The sequence below is a fragment of the Bubalus kerabau genome, chromosome 11 (genome assembly GCF_029407905.1).
Source record: "Bubalus kerabau isolate K-KA32 ecotype Philippines breed swamp buffalo chromosome 11, PCC_UOA_SB_1v2, whole genome shotgun sequence".
Taxonomy (NCBI): domain Eukaryota; kingdom Metazoa; phylum Chordata; class Mammalia; order Artiodactyla; family Bovidae; genus Bubalus; species Bubalus kerabau.
The window spans coordinates 3,345,751-3,361,857 of NC_073634.1; the positions used below are offsets into that span (position 1 = coordinate 3,345,751).

At 48.1% G+C, this 16,107-nt stretch overlaps 1 protein-coding gene across 2 annotated transcripts in view; it reads right to left on the minus strand.

Annotated features, from left to right (window-relative positions):
- The window catches only part of FBLN7 (fibulin 7), a 57,213-nt gene extending 43,700 nt beyond the window's left edge, over positions 1 to 13,513 (minus strand). For both annotated transcript variants that reach the window (XM_055539052.1, XM_055539051.1), the window contains exon 1: positions 13,146 to 13,513. In XM_055539052.1, coding sequence (XP_055395027.1) covers positions 13,146 to 13,220 — 75 coding nt within the window. In that variant the 5' untranslated portion in view covers positions 13,221 to 13,513. The remainder of the gene's footprint in view (positions 1 to 13,145) is intronic.
- Positions 13,514 to 16,107: the final 2,594 nt, after the last annotated feature.

Sequence of the window (16,107 nt, forward strand, 5' to 3'; positions counted from 1 at the left end):
TATTCAGACCTCTGTGTTTCTCCACACACCTTGTGCTGCATGTGAAGTCGCTTTAGTCTTGTCTAACTCCTTGCTACCCTATGGACTGTGGCCCCCAAGGCTCCTCTGTCCATGGAATTCTCCAGGCAAGAATACTGGAGTGGGTTGCCATTTCCTTCTCCAGGGGATCTTCTCCATTGACCCAGGGATCGAACCAGTGTCTCTTATGTTTCCGACACTGGCAGGCAGGTTCTTCACCGCTAGTGCCCCCTGGGGAACCCTTAGCTTCCACAAACCTTAGCAAGTTTATTTCGACCGCAGGGCCTGTGCACTGGCCGTTTGCTCTGTCCAGATTCTGGCCCTGGTCCTTGAAAGTCAGTCTTCCCACTTTCACTAGAAGCGCCCTTCTCGGAGAGCCCTTACCTGCCTACCGAGTGTAGGGCAGCCTCCTGGCCACCCTCCAGTACACACCCCATTTCCATTGTCTGCCGCTGGATACTTCCAGGTCTGTCTGGTTTTTCTCTGCGTGCTTGGCAAGGCACGTACTGGGATCTGTTCTTTGAGTGTCACTCACGTTGTCCTTCCTATAGCCCCATGAGACAGGGATCTCAGGAGAGCACTGACTCACAGGAGGCAGGAACTTGCCCAGGTCACTCAGCCAGGAAGAGTGGGAGCCAGAACACAGAGAGGCTGCCTCCGCAGACCCAGGACATCACCTGGCAGGACAGGCTCTCCGGACATACTTGTTGAATGAGCGCATTATCTTACTAGTTAGATTCCTGCCGGGAAGGTAAAACCTCTAATTACGCAGTCAGAGAAAGAGCTCCAAGCTGATACTGACAAGTTTGTATTTTTTCACATTACAGTGTAAATGACTGAAGGTGTCTGATGTTTTTCTGAAAGTAGTTTTGTGTTTTGTCTTTTTTTGCCTGCAGGTACTCGTGTGTTACGGGCTTCCCTAGTGACTCAGATGGTAAAGAATCCGCAGGCAGTGCAGGAAACCCTGATCCCTGGGTCGGAAAGATCCCCTGGAGAAGGAAATGGCAACCCACTCCAGTATTCTTGCCTGGAAAATTCCATGGACAGAGGAGCCTGGGGGCCACAGTCCACGGGGTCGCAAAGAGTCAGACATGACTGGGCAACTAAATGACAACAATTTTCTTTTAAATGAAAAAGTCTGTGATATCCTTATTTTAAGTTTCAGGCAGTCCCAAAGAAGCAGGGTAGACTGGGTGGAGTCTTTGAAAGGACAAAGAAAGTCCTATCCACCCAGGGAGTCTGCCCTGTGGCCCCAGGGCTGCATAAGCCTGGGGAAAGTTTGTAGAAACCTGGCAGTCCTACCATTGTCCCTGCTGATCAGAGGCATCATCCATTCTCCGGGGCCACTCAGCAGACAGACACTCCTCCTGGGGCAGCTGACAAGGAGGCAGGTCAGGGTGGCCGTATGTAAGGAGGGGACCGGTGCCCCAGTGGCAGGGGGAGCGCTTCACAGGCACTGGCTGGTTCTGCCAAGAATCAAGGCAGGTGTCAAAAAGGACCCGCCAGGGTGAGCAGGCCTAGGAGGGCATCAGTTCCTACCTGGAAGACTCCAGCCCAGCCCAAGGACCCAGTGCACTGTCTCCTTCCCCAGGTGATCGCCTCCGGTTCACACCCTCAGCCTGCACTGACCAATGCCCCTGAGGGCTAGAAACTGCCCCAGCGGAGCAAAGGGATCTCCGCTCTTCACTGCGATCAGGGCAGTCCTTGACAGGACTGGGAAAGAGTCACACTCCTGAAGGTGCCGAGGAAAGATGGAGGCTGCTGGAGAAAGGGGAAATGCCAGGATGGCCTTCCAGTCACCCATCCTCACCCTGAGCCCACCTATTTGTCTAAACCCTGTGCCTGTGGGGAGTGAATCCCTGGATCAGTACTCATGAAGGTCTGCAGAATGGCAATCTCACCCTCCCTGCAAGAGGCTCTTCTGGTCTTCCCATCCAGGGGGTCGCCTGTTTTCCCATCTCCGGATACGGGCAGGTCTTGTGACTTGCTTTGGCCGGCAGAACACACTGGAAGCGATATACCAGTTCCAAGGCTGGCTCTGGATTAACCTTATTGTCTAGTTTCTGAATCTGATGTTTTGACATCTGGGGCTGTGTGACTTGGCACGGACTGTTCCTCAGCGGGGGGGCAGGGGGGCGCGGCTAGCAAATTCCTAGAGGCAGCAAACAACACAACACCCTCCTTGCCCATGCCCAGCACACCTTAGGTGGCAAACCAACCAAAGCTGAGCCCATCCCCCTGATTATCTGGTCTGACACTTGTGAGACACTAACACCCCACCCTAGCCACGCCCCCCCCAACAACCCCAGGGTCCATCAACTAGGAACAAGCCCTATACTGCCATCTCGCTCACATTATTCCAACTAGCCAGTCCTAACTCGGTTAGTGTCCTTACCCTGTCTCAAGACCCCCAGTACAGGCTTTCTCAAAGTTTCCATCCCTCTCTCTGCCTGATGTTTTCTCTGTGACCCCCTTCTCTCAAGAACTCTAAGTGTTAATAACATGCTATCTTTTCCCCGGCACTGCCTCTGTTGGCCCCACCCTGCCTGACTGAAACCGAAATGTTAGCTTCACGGCAGACCAGAGTCTCAAGAAGTCTGGTGCATCCTGCTGGCCTTAGCCCTCAGCCGCTTTCCAAAGTGCGGAAAGCCCAGGCCAGCCTGCTGGAGGACGGGGGACTGCATGGAGCAGAGGCAACCTGGACCACCCAGCCCTGGCTAACCCAGCAGCTGTCCACAGACCAAGAGGAGCCCAGGCCTAGAGAGTGGAGCCTGGAGCCCATGAGCAGAACAGCTGAGCTGAGTCCTGCTCAAACTGGTGACCTGATCAGCCAATTCAAGACCCAGAGCAGCTCGATCAGAACCAAATGCAGGATCCTTGTCTGTTTAGTTCTCGGTGAATGGGCCATGAAAGTGAAAGTGTCAATCATTCAGTCGTGTCCGACTCTTTGCAACTCCACAGACTGTGGCCCACCATGCTCCTCTGTCCGTGGGATTTCCCAGGCAAGGATACTGGAGTGAGCAGCCATGCCCTTCTTCAGTTGGATCTTTCTGACTCAGGAATCGAACCTGGGTCTCCCACTTATCAATCACATGATTTTTTACCATGTGAGCCACCAGGGAAGCTCATGGACCGTGATAGGCACCAAATATGTGTTTTATGAAATAACTCATTTTCGATTTGAATGATTCACACATCCCGGTAGCTGTGGTTCATCTCCACGTATCCTTCTAAAACAGATCGGTCGCTCAGTTGTGTCTGGCTCTTTGTGACCCCAGGGACTGTAGCCCGCCAGGGTCCTCTGTCCATGGGATTCTTCAGGCATGAATACTGGAGTGGGTTGCCATTTCCTCCTCCAGGGGATCTTCCAGACCCAGGGATCGAACCCAAGTCTCTTGCCTGTCCTGCATTTGGCACTTGGATTCTTTACCACTAGCACCACCTAGGAAGCCCTCTAATACAAGGACCGGTTATAAAACCGTGCAGCAGGGTTGGCAAATACTCCTGGTGCTACGAGCATGGCAGATACCTCTCTAATCAAGCATGGTGTTCTTTCACAGTGAACTCCGAAATGAACAACAATCCATCCCAACCAAGGCTCCAGGCAGCCCCAGGCTATCCGTCTAAATAGGCAACAGAATTGACATTGATAAACTGACCACAACTGAGACAGACTGGGACCTGGGACCCTGCAGTGCTGGAAACAACTCTCCTTGAGTATCCTTGAGTAGGGAAATACAAAGAAACTGTATGAGACTAAAAATAACTGCGTGCATGCACAGTTGGGGCAAATTCTGGGTATAGAGACCAAAAGGCCCGACTGCCACTTTTGAGGAGCCTGGAGCAAAAGCAGGGTACTATGCATGCCGCCTGCACTCCACGCCACCAGAGGGGTGGGCAGAGCACCTAAGCCACCGTTCCCACCTGACCCCTGGCCACACTCCTACCTACACCCCCACATAAGGAACAAGCTTCCCCATTCCCTTGGGGAGCGAGTGAGCAAGGGAACTTGTCACTTGTTCTTGATCCCACCTGCTGCAGCAGGGCCCCACAAAGCCTTGTCTGGGCTTGTCTGGTCTCTAGTCAATTTCTGTTGATTGGGGAAGGCCAAGAACGCTGCTTGATAACAACACTACACCAGGATGGAACGTGTTCAGATTCCCATGTTTCCACCCTTCTGCATCTCATTCAGGGAGTAGGCACGGAACCTACACCACCTCCTTTCCCTCTGCCTCCGTCAGTGGGGTTCGGTGGGTGGGGGCATCTTTCCCCCCTCTCGCTGCTCCTTCAGGCTCTGATCCTAATACAAGGATTCAGTTGCTACTGTCTCGGGTGCATCAGGCTCCCTGTCTACAGCATGAGGATAATTGTGCTGCCATTGTCTGCTTTAAAGTTTCAAAGAAGGACAAGTGTAACATCTACAGTACGAAAGTGACTCGGGAAGGACAAGGATAATGAATTAAATCATCATTTTCCTGACAATGTGTTCAAAAAAACAAGGGAAGAAGCCAAGAAAGAGGAAGGCATATGATCCAGAAAACGTAAACTCCAGTCCAGGCCAAAGTCCCTGGGTAGCCGCAGGGCTATGAGCCCAGAGAAGGTTCAGCAAAACTGGAATCCAGGGGCAAGGAGCCCAGCAGAATAGGGACCAGGAAAGAGGTTTTTGGAAACTACTGTGCTCATGTAGAGGACGGATGGGGCAAAGGAGAAAAACTTTGAGGAAAACCAAAAAGTTACACAAGAAAGAAAATTAATCATGGTAGGTTACTTGGCTCTGTAGCAAACAATGGAACAAAGTACTCATCTGTCATCACAGGAGATCAATTACTTAGAAATGTGGAATAATTTCCAGGGCATTTGAAAACAGTTGCCTCAAGAGAAAGAGAGAGAGGACTATGAGGCCATTTCTTGAAAGCCACAAACTACCAAAAATCCCCCCCAAGAAAAAAAAAAAAAGCTATTCGAAGGAGTTTTGTATCTGTCAAAGAAACTGAATCCATAGTTAAGAATCTTCCAGAAAAGAAATCTCCAAGCCCACATGGTTTCATTGGTCAATTCTATCAAACACTGTGAGAGGAACTGACACCACCTCTACGTAGTCTCTTCCGGAAAACAGAAAGAAGGGACAACCCACAGTTCATTTTAGGAAGCCAGTGTTATGGTAACGCACCCAGGCAAAGACAGGAAAAGAAATACACAGACGAGGGGTCAGCAAATTGTCTGTAGAAACAGGGCCAGAGAGTCAAATTTTCCAACTTTGCAGCCCATAGTCTCTGTTGCAACTACTCACCTGTACAGTTGTACTACAAAAAGCAGCGATGCTGACGTGTAAGGGAATCAGCGTGGCCAGATTTGAGCACCATTGGGCTGGATATGTTTCATGGGCTATAGTTTGCTGACCCCTGCTATATATCAATATCCCTCATCAACAAGATACAAGAATTCTCACAAAACATTAGCAAGCAGAATCCAGAAATAGATACAGTGTATAAGATGACATGATTCAATTAGGGTTTATCTAGGAGTGCAAGGCTGGTTTCAAAATTAGAAAATCACATGACATTGTAAATCAATTATACTACAAATAAAGTTTTTAATTCAATTTTAAAAAGTCAATCAACGTTATCCACTTTAATAACAGACTGAAGAATAACCACAAGATCATATCAGTTGAGGGAGACAAAGCATGTGATAAGATTTAGCATCCATTTATAATAAAAGATGCTGTGATGATGCTATAATATCATCACAATAATAAAAGATGATGCTGTGAAAGTGCCGCACTTAATATGCCAGCAAATTTGGAAAACTCAGCACTGGCCACAGGACTGGAAAAGGTCAGTTTTCATTCCAATCCCAAATAAAGGCAATGCCAAAGAATGCTCAAACTACTGCACAATTGCACTCATCTCACATGCTAGCAAAAACAGTACGTGAACCATGGACTTCCAGATGATCAAGCTGGATTTAGAAAAGGCAGAAGAGCCAAAGATCAAATTGCCAACATCCATTCAATTATCAAAAAAGCAAAAGAGTTCCAGAAAAATATCTACTTCTGCTTTATTGACTATGCCAAAGCCTTTGACTGTGTGGATCATAACAAACTGGAAATTCTTAAAAGAGATGGGAATACCAGACCACCTGACCTGCCTCCTGAGAAATTTGTGTACAGGTCAAGAAGCAACAGTTAGAACAGGACATGGAACAACAGACTGGTTTCAAATCAGAAAAGGAGTACATCAAGGCTGTATACTGTCACCCTGCTTATTTAATTTATATGCAGAGTACATCATGCAAAATTCTGGGCTGGGTGAAGCACAAGCTGGAATAAAGATTACCGGGAGAAATATCAATAACCTCAGATATGCAGATGACACTACCCTTATGGCAGAGAGTGAAGAAGAACTAAAGAGCCTCTTGATAAAACTGAAAGAGGAGAGTGAAAAAGTTGGCTTAAAGCTCAATGTTCAGAAAGATCATGGCATCCGGTTCCATCGCTTCATGGTAAATAGATGGGGAAACAATGGAAACAGTGTCAGATTTTATTTTTTTGGGCTCCAAAATCACTGCAGATGGTGACTTCAGCCATGAAATTAAAAGACACTTGCTCCTTGGAAGAAAAGCTATGACCAACCTAGACAGCATATTAAAAAGCAGACACATTACTTTGCCAACAAAAGTCTGTCTAGTCAAAGCTATGGTTTTTTCAGTAGTCATGTACAGATGGACCACAAAGAAAGCTGAGCACTGAAGAATTGATGCTTTTGAACTGTGGTGTTGGAGAAGACTCTTGAGAGTCTCTTGGACTGCAAGGAGTTCCAATCAGTCAATCTTAAAGGAAATCAGTCCTGAATATTCATTAGAAGGACTGATGCTGAAGCTGAAACTCCAATACTTTGGCCACCTGATGTGAAGAACTGACTCATTTGAAAAGACCCTGATGCTGGGAAAGATTGAAGGCAGGAGGAGAAGGGGACATGAGGTGGTTGGATGGCATCACCAACTCAATGGACATGAGTTTGAGTAAGCTCTGGGAGTTGGTGATGAACAGGGAAGCCTGGTGTGCTGCAGTCCATGGGGTTGCAAGGAATCGGACATGACTGAGCTACTGAACTGAACTGAACTATAATAAAAACTCTATTAAGCTATGGCTAGAAAACCTTAACCTGACAAATGGCTTCTACAAAGACCTACAGCCTAGCATCCCACTTAACATTAAAAAACTAAATGCAGGACATTCCTGGTGGTCCAGTGGCTAAGACATTCCACTCCAAAGGCAGGGGGCCTTGGTTCCATCCCTTATCAGGGAACTAGAGCCCACATGTTGCAACTGAGACCCAGTGCAGCCAAATAAATAAATAAAATAAATATTTAAAAAACAGACAAAAAAGCTGAACACATCCTTCCCACAGCAAGGATGTCCACTCTGTTACTCAACACAGTATTAGAAGTTTAATAAGTGTAATCAGGCTAAACAAATAAATAAATGGCACATGTATAAAAAAGGGAGAAATAAAATTGCCCCTGTTGGACTGTGAAGAAAGCTGAGTGCCGAAGAATTGATGCTTTTGAACTGTGGTGTTGGAGAAGACTCTTGAGAGTCCCTTGGACTGCAAGGAGATCCAACCAGTCCATTCTGAAGGAGATCAGCCCTGGGATTTCTTTGGAAGGAATGATGCTAAAGCTGAAACTCCAGTACTTGGGCCACCTCATGCAAAGAGTTGACTCATTGGAAAAGACCCTGATGCTGGGAGGGACTGGGGGCAGGAGGAGAAGGGGACGACAGAGGATGAGATGGCTGGATGGCATCACTGACTCTATGGACGTGAGTCTGAGTGAACTCCGGGAGTTGGTGATGGACAGGGAGGCCTGGCGTGCTGCAATTCATGGGGTTGCAAAGAGTCGGACATGACTGAGCGACTGAACTGACTGACTGACTGACAGATAACCTGATTGTTTATGTAAAAAAATCTGAGGGAATCTACAAAAAGAAATCCCTATAGCTAATAAGTGAGTTCCACAAAGTCATAGGATATCATGTCATCATAGAAAAGCCCGCTGAATTTCCGTAGCCTAGGAATATAGCATTGGAATTAAAAAATCTTAAAACTAATACTACTTAAAATAGCTCCAAAGATGAAATACTTAGATTTTAAATCTAACAAAGCATATTCACATTGAAAATTTTAAAATACTGATGAAAAAAATTAAGGAAGATCTAAATAAATGGAAAGACATGTAATTTTCATGTCATTGGAAAACTCAATATTAAAATGCCATATATGTACATGTGTATGTTCTTGGTCATGTCCAACTCTTTGAGACCCCAGGGACTATAGCCCACCAGGCTCCTCTGTCCATGGGATGCTCCAGGCAAGAATACTGGAGTGGGTTGCCATGCCCTCCTCCAGGGGATCTTCCAGACCCAGGGATCGAACCCACATGTCTTACATCTCCTGCATTCACAGGCAGGTTCTTTACCTCCTGGGAAACCCCTTCAATTCAGAACTGCCTTTAAAAAGAAGTATCTTGAAAAAATAAAAAAATAAATAAAAAAACAAGTATCTTGACATAAACTTCACACTTTATATAAAAATTAACTCAAAACAGATCACAGATCAAAATGTAAAGAAACAAAACTATAAAAATTTTAGAAAAAAAACATACGAGAAAACTTTAATGATCCAAAGTCAGAGAGTTCTTATACTTAAACCAAAAGCAAAATCTATAAAAATAAAAAATTAATCAGTTGGACTTCATCAACATTAAAAACCTTTCCTCTGGAAAAGACACTGTTGAGACAAGCTGCAGTGAATGAAATAATGCCATTTGTAGCAACATGGATGGATCTAGAGATTATCATCCTAAATGAAGTGAAGTCAGAGAAATACCATATGATATTACTTACGCGTACAATCTAAAAATAAAAATGATACAAATGAACTTATTTACAAAACAGAAACAAACTCAAAGACTTAGAAAACAAATGTATGGTTACTAAAGGGGAAAGTGAGGGGAGAGGGATAAAGTAGAAGCTTGGGATTAACATACACACACTATTCTATATAAAATAGATAGCCAACAAGGACCTACTGTAGAGCATGGAGAACTACACTCAATACTCTGTTATAATCCATATGGGAAAAGAATGTGAAAAAGAACGGATAGAGGAACATGTATAATTAAATCACTTTGCTGTGTACCTGAAACTACACAGCATTGTAAATCAACTATACTCTGATATAAAATTAAAAAATAAAAAAATAATTAATAAAACTTTAAAAAGACAGGCTGCAGAAAATATTAGCAACTCACACACCTGAAAAAAGGATTTCTAATTAAAATATACAAAATATAAGAATACTTAAAACTTAACCATAAGAAAACAAACCACCCGTTTGGAAAATGGGCAGAGGGCCTGGAGAGACACTTCACCCAGTAGACTATCCAAATGTTAAATAAGCACATGAAGAGATGCCACTATTACCAATCATTAGAGAAATGGGCATTTAAACCAAAATGAGACATCATTCCATACCCATTAGAGTGACTTGGAGACACATAAACAAACCTAATAATATTAAGTGCTGGTGAAGATGCAGGGTAACTAGGCTTTTTACGCATTGCTGGTAGGAACGTAAAATGATAAAGTGAAGTCGCTCAGTAGTGTCCGACTGTTTGCGACCCCATGGACTGTCGCCTACCAGGTTCCACCATCCATGGGATTTTCCGGGCAAGAATACTGGAGTGGGTTGCCATTTCCTTCTCCAGGAGATCTTCCTGACCCAGGGATTGAACCCAGGTCTCCCACATGGTAGGCATTATAGGCAGACGCTTTACCGTCTGAGCCACCAGGGAAGATCCTGAAAATGATAAAACTGAATGGAATATAGCCTAGCTGCTTCTTACAAAGTTAAAGATACCAAATGACCCAGCAATCCCACTCTTAGACATTTACCCAAGAGAAATGAGTGTTTACATTCCACAAAAAGCTGTATGGGGAATGTTTATAGCAGCTCTAATCATAGTCACCGAAAATTGAAATTGACAGCATGGGAGTCATTAAGTTCAATGGCTGAGCTGACTGTGATATGTCCACACAGTGGAGCACTACCCAGCAATAGGAAGGAACTGTGCATTCCCAGAATGACATGGAAGAATCTTAGATACATTGCACTAAGTTAAGGAAGTCAGAATCAAAAGTCTATGTACTTTTTGCTTCCATTTATATGACATTATGAAGATGAAAAACTATAATGATGAAGAACAGATCAGTGATGCCAGGGGCTGCGGTGGGCAGACATGTGCCTACATAGGGGCATCATGACGTCATTCTGGAGTGGTGGAACCGTTCTGGCTCCTGACTGTGGTGGAGATGGCCAAGTATAGAGCATAGCTCTAAGGTTAAACTCATGGAAACATACACTAGAGACATTTTTTCCCCAATAAACTCCAAAAAGCAATGTATCCAATGGGAGTAGGCAGTCAAAAGAATGAATCTCTAACAGTGGATTTTGGAACCCTGTGACAACTGATCACAAGGAGAGGTTTGGGAGAGAGGGAACTATTCTGAATACTACACCCGCGCCCCACAGCCACTGAGGAGGGTGAGGGCCACCATGCGGGAGAAGGGTGAGGCATGGCGCTTTGTTAAGTGTCCTTCCTTTCCTGTCTCCCCCGCAAGGCTGTCTCTCTTCCTAGGGCGAGACCACAGAGTGGGCAGCAGTGTTGGAAAAGGGCCCGCATTTATGGGATCCTAGCACTGCTCAACCTCCACTCCTTTCCCAGGACCACCGGTTCTCCAACAGCAGATCTCAAAAGTCTTTCAAAGTGGCTCAGGACAGATGTGATAAAAAGCCAGACAGGGACTGGGGGTGAGATTCCGCAACCTACACAGGACTTTGGGCAAAGGACAGTTTCACTAGAATTTTTAAACTAACTTCCATGGAGAATCCCTTCTGCTCCCTTTCCCTCTCACCAAGCCCAGTGAGGCAGTGCTTTTGCAGGTAAAGAAATCAAGGTTTAGAGGATAAGGAATTTGAGGAAGCCTGGACATGGCAGGGAAGGGATGGGACCCAGATCTTCCCCCAAGAACACAGCCTGAAAGAGCTTACTTCCCTATTTGAACAGCAGCTGCAAACATCTGAGAACTGCCAAGGTTTCACTTTGTCCAGGTAACCTTGAGAGAGCAAGTAACAGCAGGACAGAGCCCCCCTCCAGCATCCTGTCTACCCTGCCCCCTCTGCTGGCCCGGGGTGGGGGGCCAACTAAGAGATGCACCTCCGTGTGCTCCTGGCCTCGCACTCTGGGCCTGAGGCTCTGTTTTGTAATCTGCAATGGGCAACCTTATTGTTCTGCTTGGTGGGTTCCTTGTGGGGACCTTCTGCGGCCTGGCACCTCACCCCCTTCCACACTAAGATGGACCAACTTTGGTCTGAGCTAAATTCTCCCTTCCTGCATCCCAAGGGCTTCTAAATGGCCACCGATATGCCTGCTTGGTTCAGATATTCAGTTCATGGGTGAGAGTCTGTGGAGAAGGGGAAAGGCTTAGACCCCAAAGACAGAGGTGAGGCTGTGTGACCCTGAGTAAGTCACAGTCTCCCTGGGCCTCAGCTCCCTCGTCTGCAAAATGGGGGTGGTGACAGTTCCAACCCACAAGGCTGCTCTGAGAATAAAGAGCTGGGAGATGCTTAGCAAAGAAACAGGCGTTCATCCGTCACTCGGCAAGCTTTCCTTCCGAACGGGCAACCCACTCCAGGATTCTTGCCTGGGAAATCCCACTGACAGAGAAGCCTGGCAGGCTACAGTCCATGGGGTCGCGAAGAGTCAGACAGGACTGAGCGACTGAACACACACGCACACTGCCATTACTGTTACTGCTGTGGATGGTATTGTCAGGGTAGCTGCCCTACAACTCACAGAACACGTGGTCACAGATGGAGGGGTCTCAGGTTTTCAGAACCAGTCTGGTGATAGCTGGCTTGGAATTCAGCAGGTCGAATCTTACCTTTGAAAGAGCACTTTTCACTGAATTCTTTTTTCTTTTTCTACAGCAATGCTGCAGCATGTGGGACCTTAGTTCCCTGACCAGGGATCCAAACGGCTCCCCCTGCTTTGGAAGTGAGGAGTCTTAACCACTGGACCATCCCTTTAATCTGCATTTTTATCTTAATTTTTACTATCAATCCTTGTTGCTTAATGTAAAAGTGAATCTGTTCAAGTACATAAATCCATCAGGATTCCAATAGCCACAAGTCAGGGAGAGAAAACCTAAGGGAAAGCTGCCTGTAAGTTTGGGAAAGAAACTTAGTCCCAAATCTAAGGTCCCTTAGGCTCAGAGTGAAGCTGCTTCAGACACCTTCCCGTCCACCCCTGCCTGGGAAGTGCTATGAACTGCTAAGAAAGTTGGTGGTGGGAGCCACACGCTTAAATTGGCTATTATGATGTTAGTTGCTCAGTCCTGTCAGACTCTTTGCGATCCCATGGACTGTAGCCCACCAGGCTCCTCTGTCCATGGGATTCTCCAGGCAAGAACACTGGAGTGGAGGGTTGCCATGCCCTCCTCCAGGGGATCTTCCCCACCCAGGGATAGAGCCTGGGGCTCCCACATGGAAGAAGGCAGATTCTTTACCATCTGAGCCACCAGGGCCATACCCCCAGTACAAAATGTTTTTGGTGTTAAAAAAAAAAAAAAAAGTGTTTTGTTTTTTTTTTTAAAGTTGGTGGGAAGAAGGATATTTCGGTTAGAAATTTAAGTGTTGGAAGTTGAAGGCAGGGGACATCCTTTACTCTAATCCGGTGAGCGGGGAGCTCTTCTGGAGACCCGAGGAGGACCAACGTCTCATGAGTTCTTCTCAGGCAGAGCCTTCTCTCTGTCTGTGTCTCTGTCTCTCTCTCCCCCAGCGGACCGAGGCTTTCGCACCAAGTGCTCAGACCAGCCCGGGTCCTCCCAGACGCCCGGCCCGCGATGCATCCGATGACAGATGCGGGAACGGAATCCCAGTCCCAGCCTGGCTCCAAGCCCCCGGCCCGAGCATTCCGGTGGAATGTGGCGAGCCAAGGTCCTTCGGCCTCGGCGTGGCCTCCCCTGCAAGCAGGATCAGGGAACTGGCGGGAGGGACACTGACCTGGGAAGCCCGCGATTCGGGGCAGGCGAGGAAGAGCAGCAGAAGGAAGAGCACCCGGGGACACTTGGGCACCATCTTTGCCAACCGGAACCTTTCCGCTTGGGAAGGGGAGATAACTTGGTCTGCCGCCCCCGCCGAGACTGTCCCAACCGATGTCGCGGCCGCCCCTGAGGGGAACCGGGCTCCGTTCGGTCCGGATCGGCTCGGGTAGGGAGGAAAGCGGGAGCCCGGGAGCGCAGCTCGGCCCGCCGCGCTCGAGAGGCGCAGTCCCGGATCCAGGTGCGCCGCGCGCGGACCTGGAGCTCCCGCGGCCACCAGCGTCCGCTGCCGCCTGCACGAGACAGTCCCGGCGAGGCGGGGAGGCGCCGGCCCCTTGGCCAAAGCCGAGGAGGAGGGGCTGCCCGGCCAGGAATGCGCCTGGGAGCGCGCCCAACCCGCGCGGCTCCCAGAGGAGGCCCGGCGCGACGCAGAGGACGAGCGCCGGCATCCTGAGCGCCCTCGCGGGGGAGGCGGCCGAAGCGGCGCACACGTGCGTGCGGAGCCCCGGAGCCCATCCCAGCGCCGGGTCGCTCGTGACCCGCCCCTTTCCAGCCCGGGGACACTGAGGCTGACCTCATCCAACTGCAAGCGAGATTCAAATCCAGGTCTGTCCAACTTCAGAGCGCGCGCGCGCGGACGTTTTCCTCCCCGGCACTCGGAAGTCAGAACTAGTGTGGGCGCGAGATGGACTTCATGAACTCAGACCGAGTTCCCCACCCGAGAACTGCTATCGGAGTACAAGAACACTCAAGCACAGTGACTCAGAATCAGCAGCCCTCCTCATCTGCTGCCCTCCACTCCCCAGTGGAAGGAGAAACAGTTTGAACTGGGAAGCAGGGGAACACTGGATGTTTTGCTGAGGTTGGGTGGGACACGCCGCTGGGCAGGACAGACATTAGCAGTCTGAGTCCCCCTGCATCCAGGGACTGTGGGAGGATCCAGATGACCTCAGCTCCAAGCTCCTGGAAAACACTGTTTAAGTTCTGACTGGAAGAATGTTTCAGAAGGCAACACTGCAGATGTCATGGTGCACACCAAGTCTGGCCAAGCCTCAAATCTATTTTTCCTGTTTCCAACTTTCATTTAGCAGAGCCCATTCAGAGCTCAAGGCATGGAGCTCAGAAGGCTACGTAGCCTTAGAGCCGAACTGTTTTCTTTTGGAAGGCAGAGGGGGAAATTGGAGTCCCGTGGAAAACGAGAGGCCTGCTGCAGGCTGGCCACCTGGGCAGACACTATCCAGGAAGTCCGGCCGGGCTGCTCCGCCACCTTCCCGCCGGGGGAAGGAGAGCGCGCCTGTAAACTGTTACCTGCGCTCGTGGGGAGGCGGCTTGAAGGACACTGGACAATACACTGCTCCTCCCTGTCCAGGTGGAGGGGGCCAAGGAGCCCGGGCGGAACCCACAGCCTGTGCAAATAGGGTATTTCTGCCTCCATCGCTCGTGTTTGCTGTCTTTGCCAAAGCCCAGTGTCCCCATCTTTGTATTCTCCCCTCCTCCACCTCTAGAAAAGAATTTCTTCTGGTCAATGAGGTTGTGTTTATTTTGTATTTTATCCCACCTGATGTTTACATGGCTACTGCCACCCCCAAAACCAAGGCTTCTCGGCCCTGTGCCTGCTTGTGCTGGAGCCAGGCAGAAGTGCCTGAGAACTTTGCTCCTGCCGTGCCCTCTGAATGGATGCACCGACGTGAAGACACTCCTGAGTTCACCAATGAAAAAATGAAAGCTGGGAGTGGCTGAGTGACTGGTCTATGGTTTGCAGACTCAAGGATCTCCAGAGCAGGGCTGTTTCCAGCATAGGCTACCTTCAACCTTCATCCCACATTTTAAATACTTAAATATTCAGTCATAGGATTTCAGAAATTTTGTTTACAGAAAGAGTTTTTCCTGGTTTCTGGCTTCCTTCATCCCTTTCTCTCTCTCACTTTTTCTCCCTTGCTCCCCACTTCTCTTTCTCTTCCTCCATCTCCTTTTCCTCTTCTCATTGCCCTTCTTCTTCCTCTACTTCTCAAGCATTCCTAAGTTTCAACACAGATTTTTTTCCCTACTTACCAATTTGTTTCCCTTGTCCTACGGCTGGCTTCTCTCCCATGCTCTAGCGTCCAGTCTGAATGACCCTGCTAAGGTCCCACTGCCCCCTCGGTACCGCCCCTGGTCTGTCCGCAACAGCCCGTGACCTGTGGTCATTGAGACAGGCCCTCCACAGCCCATACCTGCCAAGGCTACCAAGAGCAAACAGCCTGTGAAAATAAGCCACAGGCTACTCCGGGTTCCACACACTAATCTTTGCCTAAATTGACTCTGATGGTCCTGCATGGGGACAACATAAGAAGGAACCAACATTTCTTGAGCACCTGCTGTATGCCAGATCCTCTATTAAGCTTTTCATGAATATTCTAGTTTATCCCCTCACAACCCAGCAAAATGGGTCCTATTATTTCCATTTTGCAGATGGGGAAACTGAGGCTTAGCATGCTTAGTTGCCCAAGATCAAACATCAGGTTAGTAATTGGGAGAAACAGGATTTACGCTTGAATGTGTCTGGTCCCAAGGAGTACGCTTTCTGCTGCAGTTGAAACTAAACACAAGAATTTGCTCATTATTCTTGTTTGCCAGTGTTTGATATTTTCAAAGGCAAGTTTATAAAAATTAGTTTTAGGGGTAATTTTTCAGGGAAAGATTACATTTCACTGCAAAGATTACACCTATGCAAGTTAGGCCTATTTACAATAACCTCCAAGGAATTGTTGAAATTAATCACTGGGCCTATTCGTACTTAATATTGTTCAAAACAGGACAGTTCTGCCAGGTGACATTCAATTTGCCCCTCCGGATGCTTTCTGCCCCGGAGGGCAACCTAAAGGGATGGCATCAACACTCCTGCGTGCTCTCTGTCCTCTGGTTGTATTTGGAGGCTGGGAATG